The sequence below is a fragment of the Lactuca sativa genome, chromosome 8 (genome assembly GCF_002870075.4).
Source record: "Lactuca sativa cultivar Salinas chromosome 8, Lsat_Salinas_v11, whole genome shotgun sequence".
NCBI lineage: Eukaryota > Viridiplantae > Streptophyta > Magnoliopsida > Asterales > Asteraceae > Lactuca > Lactuca sativa.
In genome coordinates, this window is record NC_056630.2 from 291,966,105 (window position 1) to 291,976,494 (window position 10,390).

A 10,390-nucleotide genomic window follows, 5' to 3' on the forward strand; every position below is an offset into this window, starting at 1 on the left:
CAGGTAGGCAATAGGTTGCCAAAGGAGATTGCAAGAGGCTTTGGAGTTTGGAATGCTTGAAAGACGTGCAACAGAATTTCCATTATGGTTGGCGACATGAAATAAATATTTTATAAACTCTTTAAATATATTCTATATTTCTATGCAACATTTGAAATGTTTTATTTAATCTACAAGATTCCAGAAAAGGTTGAAAAAAATATTTAATATTAGAGCATTAAACTTGGTCAAGCAGTCTTTATTTTTCTACACACACAAATTCGGCATATAGAACTGGCTTCATCTTCATACATTAATCCAGTTATCCTACGGAACTAAAGAGGAAACGAAAATTCCATTAGCTTCTCTTCCATTCCATAAATTCAAATGTGGTGAAAAAGGTATGTATCCAATCTGAATTTATTTTCACTTTTATACTGTTTTTAAACGGAATTAAAGTTACTACTTGTGGTGATTATCGATTTTTAGTTAGAATTTAGTGTTTTGATCGATGATGATAAATTGCATGATATTGATAATAATGAAATCGTTAATCCGGAGTTAAAAGAACGAAGTTAATTTGCTTTTTTGTGTTAAAATTTAGGAACTTTAGAAGCTTAAGAAACAGATGAATTACTTTTTACTGAATCTCATCAAGTTCTTCAATAAGTTTACTGCTATTAATTCATATTTTTTCATTTTTTTTAAACATTTCTTTGATCCTCATCGTATATTATTGGTTTATTTCGTTGTTTAAATCTTATCAAACTGATGATTTTTTTTTTATCAGAATTGATTGTTTTATGAGAATTGTCGATATCTACTGTTCATTAAAATCGGACTGATCATAACATAAGCCATTAAATACTTTAAACATCCCTATCGGTTATCAGTTTGATGCTTCATTTTCACCGCTTGTTCATCGATTTTCAGTTCTTGTAGTTTATTTGGAATATAGATTTTATATTTTATTTTTAAATTTTTTGTTATTGGTAAAATCATACGCCACAATGGGCCCACCACCTTTTGTAAATGGGTCAGAGTTGTTGATGAGTGGATTGTGGAAGATGTAATGAAATTACAAGTTTTGATGATAATTTTTAATTGGGAATATGACTTATGAAGGTAACTAACTTTTCGGTATGTTTACATCTGGGTATCTATATTTTTTTTGTACACATTTAGGTAACAAACTTGTTGGAAGTGTTCACATATAACCATTATGACCTGCTATAGCAGGTTAAATCCTAGATGTAAACGCTTTCAATAAGTTCGTTACCTAGATGTGTACAAAAAAAAATAGTTACCCAAATATGAACAAAACGAAAAGTAAAAATTAAATTACACGAATGGTCCCTGTGGTTTGGGGGAATTTGTATTTTTGGTCTCTAACTTATTTTTTTAACTTGGATGGTCCCTACTGTTTATTTTTGTTGCGCGTTTGGTCCCTATCTTACCTAAAAAGACTATTGTGCCCTTATTAATTTATTTTTTAATTAATTTTTTATTTACGTATTTATTTTTTACATATTTAAAAAAATTAATAGACCACACATATTTGTATCTCCTCGGATGATCCCTAATATTTATTTTTTAATTAATTTATTTTTTTAACTCGGATGGTCCCTACTGTTTAATTTTGTTATGAGCTTGGTCTCTGTCTTACCTAAAAAGACTATTGTGCCCTTATTAATTTATTTTTTTAAATAATTTTCTTGTTTATGTACTTATGCTTTATGTATTTAAGAAAAATTAGTAGACCCCGCATATATGTATCTCCTCACCATCCCGTCTCTCATCCTTCTCAACTTCTATTTATTTTCCATTTTTAGTGATATCGACGTCTTCATCATCACTTCTTTTTTCGGTCTTTCAACTCTGTCGAATCAATACCGCAACCCACTAAAGATGAAGAGACTGTAGGTTATGGTGTTGGTTCGCTAGAGTTGAAGTACCAAAAAAAGAAGGATGGTGAAGACAACGATGTTACTAAAGATGGAAAAGAAATAGAAGTTTGGGAGGATGAGAGATGAGATGGTGACCAGTAAGACTCAAATTAAATTTCTCAAATGTGGTTTCAGGATTACGGTGAGGAGATATAGATATGTGGGGTATATTAATTTTTGTAAATATATAAAAAATAAATATATAAATAAGAAAATTAATTAAAAACAATTAATAAGGGTAAAATAGTCTTTTTAGGTAAGACATGAACCAAACGCGTTACAAAAATAAACAGTAAGGACCATTCGAGTTAAAAAAATAAATTAATTAAAAAATAAACAATAGGGTGGTCTATTAATTTTTTTAAATATACAAAAAATAAATACATAAATAAGAAAATTAATTAAAAAATAAATTAATAAGGCACAATAGTCTCATTAGGTAAGACAGGAACCAAACGCGCAACAAAAATAAACAATAGGGACCATCCAAGTTAAAAAAATAAGTTAGGGACCAAAAACACAAATTCCCCTAAACCACAGGGACCATTCGTGTAATTTAATTTTTACTTTTCGTTTTGTTCATATTTGGGTAACTATTTTTTTTTGTACACATCTAGGTAACGAACTTGTTGAAACCGTTCACATTTAGGATTTAACCTGCTATAGCAGGTCATAATGGTCATATGTGAACACTTCCAACAAGTTTGTTACCTAGATTTGTACAAAAAAAAGATAGTTACCCAGATGTGAACATATCGAAAAGTTAATTACCTTCCTAAGTCATATTCCCTTTTTAATTTATGTAACGATAGTTTTTCATTAGTTAACAAAGATTAAATTGCACTAAACTCATCAATGTTTTAGATGGTATAGTTATTAATAAACAAAATGAAATTGAATTAAATTCATGTTATGAACATGGACATGATCCATGCTACATCATCACCCGGTATCACTTAAAAAAATCATGGACCTCTTCACAAAAAATATTATCAAGAACGAGATATTAAGATGGTTTTGTGTATTGCAAAATCCTGATCATTGTGGAGATCCTAAATTACTTTCCAAATTTGCTAACAAAGTTATGTTTGTGTTGTACCCTCTAAAGCAATAATGTTGATTAACACCTAATTTGTGAAATTAATTTTAACTTCTTAATCATGAATCCATATTTTGTTGTTGCAAATAGCAAAAGGGAAAATAACACAAATGCTCTACGAATTTTCTACGGTTTATCCGTTTAGTCCCTAAAGTTTTTGTCCGGTTTTATGGGTTCCTAAACTAGGATATAACCTGCTCTTTTACTCTCTGTCAACATGTAATAGCATGTAATACCTGTTTCAGTGACATTTTTGATGAAAAAAACTCACATTGTGCCCCTATAAAGCTAAAATATAAGTTCTGTAATCAATTCGTATAAAAAAAACTCTCGTTTTCTTCTAAAGCCGATTTGCATTCAATTCGTACCCTTTCAAGAAATCGATCGCTGTTCTTCTTTCTGTCTTCAACCTCGATCGTTACACAAACTCTCCGAAGATCACAACCCTCTTCCCCTTCTAATCGATTCTCGATCACAACCCCTTTCCACTATTTTCTTAGATTCGGTTTCAGCTCTAAAAGGAATTGACCCCCTTCTCCCTTCTTCTCTGTTCAAAATCGCACAAGTTATCTCTCATTCTCCCCTCCGACTTGCAGGTTTGATGGATGCGATGTTGAGAATGATGCGTAGGTTTGACGAGGTTGACAGAGAAAAATAGAGTTAATCTCTCTCTCTCTATTTTTTTTAGATTTATTGGTGATTGGTTATGGTGGCTGACCGGTGGGTTATCAGTGCTCCAATGGTGGCTTATTTCACAAGAAAAATGGGAGGAATAAGGGTGTTTGGATTGGGCTGTTGTGATATTGATTTGATGGTGATTAAGGTGGCTGTAATGGCTTATTTCCCGGACATTTTTTCTTGGCTTTATAGGGTTACAAATAAGATATGCCTTAGTGTAATCACTAATTTGGATCGTTATTTGCTTGTAAGATCTTAAGATGACCGAGATCTTAATTTATAAATGCTATGAACTCTAAAAAAGAAAAAACAATATGAAATGCTCAGTGAAGTGATTCACTTTTACTATAAAGTTCTTTAATATATATATATATATATATATATATATATATATATATATATAATTTTCCTCTAATGTTAATTCACTATCCAATATTAATTATCAATATTTCAATAGTATATTGAATGATGTTTGATAGTTGATGTTGGGTAGTGCTTTTTTTCCTCTAATAATAATGTGAGTTGTGTTTATTTTCGACTTAATTTGATAGCCCCTCAAAATGCTAAGCTTTGGTGTAATTATAATTGTTAGTTGTTATTTGTTTTCATTTTATATGTTATTCTTCAATATGGTGTTTTTTTTACTGTCGGTCTTTTTTTCTTTTCATGTATTTTTGTCAGTCACTCGTTGGCTTTTATTTCTAACATATTATTTTATTTTGATTGTCGATCTAAATAAAGCGGCATGCAGTCATAACGAAGTAACCATATACTATTATATTGCATGTTTTCTTTTTTTCCTTCCCTCCCTCTCGCTAAAAGTCCAAACTTTTTTTTTACACAAAATAGAAATATACTTTACTTTCCATCATTGCTAACAAATTTACATCCTTCAGGTTTGCGACAAAATGGAAAAATCATCATTGCTTATTGCTTCAATCGCATTTCTACTACTAATATCAAGATCAAACGGGGATGCTAGAACCCAAGTCATCAAAGTGTTTTGTGATGAAGAAATCCACAACGATGACACGTACTTCGTCCCAAATTATGTGCAAGCAATGGAAATAGTCAGCACCGAAATGCAAACATCTCATAATGCAACCGTAGAAGTGGGCACAGGACCCAACACAAATTACGTACTTGCCCAATGCTACAACGATCTTTCCTCACAAGATTGCATGTTATGTTATGCCGAAACCCGTACTGTTTTTCCTAGTTGCTATCCCCGTAACGGGGGTCGAATTTATCTTGATGGTTGTTTTATGCGGCTTCAAAATTATAGCTTTTATGAAGAATATACGGGATCCTATGACACAATTGTTTGTGGGAATATAACGAGGGAGAGTGTAGAGTTTCAAAATTCGACTAAACAAGCAGTGTTGAATGTGGTAGCAGATGCGTTGAGTAATGATGAGTATTTTGGTAGGGGAGAGGTGGTGGTGGTGCCTGGTAATAAGTCAGTTTATGTGATGGCAGAATGTTGGAGGACTTTGAGTCCAGGGAATTGTAGGAAGTGTTTAGAGAATGCGTCCGAGGTGATATCGAAATGTTTGCCATGGTCGGAGGGAAGGGCACTAAATACGGGCTGTTTTATGAGGTATTCTGATACAAATTTTCTAAATCCTATACAACAGACAGGTGGCTCGAAAAATAAAGGTAAAAATATTGGTATTGAAATGTTTTTATATGATTACTTAATTATGATTTATATGTAAAAAATTGATAACAATTCTGTCAGGCTCATTAATAGATGGTCGGTATATACACATACCGAATATCTATTAAAAAGGGGTTAGGTTAGATGCAAGAAATATTAATGTAGTTGCATTTAATTGTTAAATATCGATTTCTGTCTTTGTTTATTTATATTACAACAATGTATTTTTAAAAATCTAAATAAGTTTAACCGTGTTATCCAAATAGAAAACACTTTTCACTCTTATGATTGTGTAAAATTTTCAAAGTATGTTGGTATACTTCGATAGATTTTTCAAACTATTCTTTGTATATTTTTATTCTTACTTCAACATTGTTCTTTTAAAGATCTACCAAATGAAAAAGTGTCATCCAAATCAAATCAATTTCTACAGTTATAATTGTAAAGACTTTTCAAAATACAATGCTATAACTGAGTGGATTTTTAAAAGTAAAATACCATAATAAAAAAAAATAAGTACAACTTTGTAATATAAAAAGGAAGATGCTAGAATAAAAAAAAAAAGTGAGAATAAGTTGCTATTTCTTACATGTAGACTCTAAAAATAAATGTTAAAATATACACAAATATCTAAATACATTGGTTAAACTCCATTGTTAAAATCAAAATCATAATAACCAAAATATTGAATCTTCCAAACGTGCATTTGACACATATGAAGGTTAAATGGAATCCTGACATACTTATGATAAATTTTTATCTGTGTTTTATAGGGAAGATGGTAGCAATTATTATTTCCATTATTAGTTCTGTGTTGGTTTTGGCTGTTGCGTTGATGATTGTTTTATACATCAAGAGATACAAATATATTCAACATATGAGAAGAGGTAAGTCATTCAACATCATTATAAAACATGTTCTTGAATGACAAGTATAAATAATGTTGGCGGATTTGTGAAAACAACCTTAATAATTTATGATTCTGTAATGTTTTTTAGGTTCTTATGATGTTGAGAAATTAGCAAAGATTCTTACTGACAGTAGCTTAAACTTCAAATACTCCACAATTGAGAAAGCCACAGCAAATTGGGATGAGTCCAACAAGCTTGGACAAGGAGGATTTGGAACCGTCTATAAGGTAGTACAATATACTACAACCACAAGCAGTGGCGGACGCACAAAGTTTTAGTAGGGGTGACACTAAAAAAAATTCTGAATAAATCTAAATTAGTAGTGGCACTCGTATTTTAAGCCGGTGCACCTAATAGAAAAAAACATAATTTTTTTTACACTACGTGGTGGAATCGGAGCAGTGGCATGGGACCCCAGGCTCCACTAAGGTCTGCCACTGACCATAAGAGTTGCAGGACAAAACATGATTGATATGTACTGTTTTTGACATGCATTGAACCAAAAGAGAGACAAAAAAAATTACAACTTTTTGTTGTACCCAAAAGGTTGGACAAGGAGAAACATGAGCCCACTCTCAATCTTTTGTTTGTACAAAATATATACATGTCAGTTCATCCTCATCATCGAAAATAACTCAAAAAGACTCGTCCAGTGAAACAAAGACAACCTAAGGTTGTGTTTGTTATACTAAACAGGGGCTGACAAGTTTTTTGAGGCTGTTTTTGGTGATGACATTTACATCTTTTGTATAAACAAAAGACTGAGAACACATCCAAGGGTACAACAAGAAGGTTTTAGTCTTTTCATAGAACTTTAATATACCTAATGTTAATAGTGATATTTCTCTCAGGGTGTTCTTTCGGATGGACGAGAAATAGCCGTGAAGAGGCTCTACGTCAACAACAAATTCAGGGCAGCAGATTTCTACAACGAAGTTAACATAATTAGTAGTGTTGAACACAAAAACCTTGTCAGGCTCTTAGGATGCAGTTGTTCAGGACCTGAAAGCATTCTCGTATATGAATATCTTCCAAATATGAGCCTCGACCTCTTCATTTTTGGTAAGTTTTAAACATTTTAATATTTGAGATTCAAAGATATATTTATAAATTTGTGAGTTGTTCTACAGATGAAATAAAAGGAAAGGAACTAAATTGGGAGAAGAGGTTTCAAATCATTATTGGTACAACAGAAGGCTTAGTGTACCTTCATGAGAACACCAAGAACCGAATTATTCATAGAGATATCAAAGCTTCTAACATCTTGTTAGACTTGAGACTTCGCGCTAAAATAGCCGATTTTGGGTTGGCCAGATCTTTTCAAGATGATAAAAGTCACATTAGTACCGCCATCGCGGGTACACTGTAAGTCATTCTTTTGGTATAAAGTTTAAAAGAAACATCCACATACAACTTACCAGATTAAGTCTTGTCTGATTAAATAAAAAAGAACCATTATCGCTTTCAAGTTACTTTAGATATAATAAACAAATACTAAAATAATATATTGATTTTTTATTTTTATTTTTTTTCACCAGTGGGTATATGGCTCCAGAGTATCTAGCCCATGGTCAGTTAACCGAAAAGGCAGATGTCTACAGCTTTGGAGTTTTACTTCTTGAAATAGTCACTGGAATGGAAAACAATAAAAGCAATACAATGGAATATACCGACAGCTTAATCTCCACCGTAAGTATAAAACCTTCACATGATACATAACATTTCTAGTTCTTTTACATCATAAAACCATAAAAAAAATGTTGTTTTAATTAATTTAGAATCTGATTATTTATGTATCAATAGACATGGAAGCACTTCCAGAAAGGTACAGTGGAGCAAATCTTTGACCCGAATCTATTTATGGATATTTACCCAAACACTATTTTCAAGAAAGATGCAATAAAAGTTGTTCATGTGGGACTTCTATGCACCCAAGAAGCTCCATCTTTAAGGCCAACAATGTCAAATGTACTAAAAATGTTGGCAAAAGATGATGAACATTTACCCTTCCCTTCTAATCCCCCTTTTATTGATGAAAAAACCATGGAACTCAACAATATCACAAAAAAGTTACTTCATGATCATGAAGGAGAAAGCTCTAGTTCAATTGCTACAGTTTCTCATAGTGAGTTCTATCCGAGGTAATACTGGTTATCTGATCCTTGATAACTAGTGCATTTACATCATTTGGATAGATAAAAGTCTAAGAGGTAGTCATGTACTCATGTCACTAACATCATTCCAGTATAAGCCAAACACAATACAACCTATTTTGTCATGTAACATGATAACCAGTGAAATCACTACTATGGTCGTTAGTATCATCATTTTGATATTGTGAAGAGAGGGTGAATTTGTTTGAAGGATCATTTATGTATTTTAGTTAGGTAAGTTGTTTAATTTATTGGTAGGGTAGAATATTGTGCATAAAATAGCAAAGTAGATTCTTATTATTTTGTAATGAACATGATTTCCAATAATGAAGCAAAAGATATATATATATATATATATATATATATATATATATATATATATATATATATATATATATGTCACACCCCAAAACCATTGAACGGCGGAAACGTTCTGGGGCGGAGGACGTCATGTACAGTATCACAACAATGAAAAGTAGTAAACAAGCAACAACATCATCCATTGCATTAACAATATAATTTTAATACAAGTGTGTTCTGTCAAATTATAATAGACACTAAAGTATAAACAAAATGAAAGATGAGTCTTGAATGAGCTCCATCTTCTCTAAACCTTGCATCGGTACCTGTCTATGTATGATCTGAGGATACAAGTATTTTGAAAGCGAATATCAGCTTTAAAGCTGGTGAGATCATAAGTATTTTAGTGTCTTAATTTATATGTAAGAAATTGTTTGTATATGAACTATAAGTATTGAAAATCTATATGAACTATAAGTATGAAAATGTTTTGAATGATCCTAGGAAACCCTATGTTTCCTACTAATCGTATCCTTCTACCAAGGTATCTAGTGTCTGTGTGTGTGTCTCTTGTAAGAGTGTGTATTTTCCCAAATCCGACTATCATTAATCAAAAATATAGTTTTTACATTACCGTGCATCGTGTGAATGTTCACGAAGTGAATATAATGGGAAAATGTAATAGTACTATGGTGTAGTGTCGAACTACAACCGTACTAATTACCTTAAGTCTAGGGTATTCTCGTAAGTACTGCAGTATTTGTAATAAGTGACTGCCTCTGTACTCCTATTGCCTTATTTGAGGATAAGGCCTAATGTGATGGCTAGATCCCAGGCTAAACGCTCCCCTATCAAAGGGATTTTGAGACCTTTACACGCCCATTCATATATGCATGCTGTGAACATCCACATTACTATGATCATGTATACCCGATATAACTATTACAATGTGTTGCGATTCATCGGTATAGTTAGATCCTAAACTTGTTCTATGCTATAGCACCTAGTGATGTGTGTCCTATGTGTATGTAAGCATACTCATGTAAGTGTGATCATATAATTGTACTCATGTAAGTGTAATCATGTAAACATATCTATGTAATAGTATAGTAATGTACTGTAATGTTCTGCGTGTGCTAGTTGTAACGTGTGTTCTCTCAATATCTAGCATGTATAGTAATGTACTTTGTGTACTAGTTGTAATGCATGTTCTCTCTATCTAGCAAGTATTGACTCATGAATGAACTGACTCATTGTATGATATCGCGTTCTAGTAATAGTTCTAGTATCTTCCTAAACTACCCTTATGGTAGTTTACTAGTAATCTAACTGGTACGTATGGACATGGATGTATACCCTTGCTACCCAAGGGCATTGGGTGAACTAGAAGGACCTTTATGACTATATATATACACATGATATATAACTAATATTTAAACGACCTTCAGACGGGTACCCGATATCCCACCAGACCACATCTCAAGCGCGAAAAGGAAATAGGGTGGATAGCCTTCCTAAGTCTTTTAAACATTCCTTATATAAATATACATATATAGGCATGCAATTTATAATATAAAAGCATACAGTAAGTTTTGTAAAACCTTTGAACATAATTATTATCTAAGAAAAGATTGACTTGTTGTCAATCTAGAAAAGTGTTTGAA

At 32.1% G+C, this 10,390-nt stretch overlaps 1 protein-coding gene across 1 annotated transcript; it reads left to right on the forward strand.

Moving 5' to 3' along the window:
* The first annotated feature begins 222 nt into the window (after window positions 1-222).
* Window positions 223-8,753, forward strand: LOC111893836 (cysteine-rich receptor-like protein kinase 2). Its single transcript, XM_023889922.3, has 8 exons — window positions 223-380; window positions 4,599-5,361; window positions 6,136-6,249; window positions 6,361-6,500; window positions 7,125-7,335; window positions 7,404-7,638; window positions 7,812-7,962; window positions 8,077-8,753. The coding sequence occupies exons 2-8, from the start codon at window positions 4,611-4,613 to the stop codon at window positions 8,416-8,418; spliced, it is 1,944 nt and encodes a 647-aa protein (XP_023745690.1). The 5' UTR covers window positions 223-380; window positions 4,599-4,610; the 3' UTR covers window positions 8,419-8,753.
* Window positions 8,754-10,390: the final 1,637 nt, after the last annotated feature.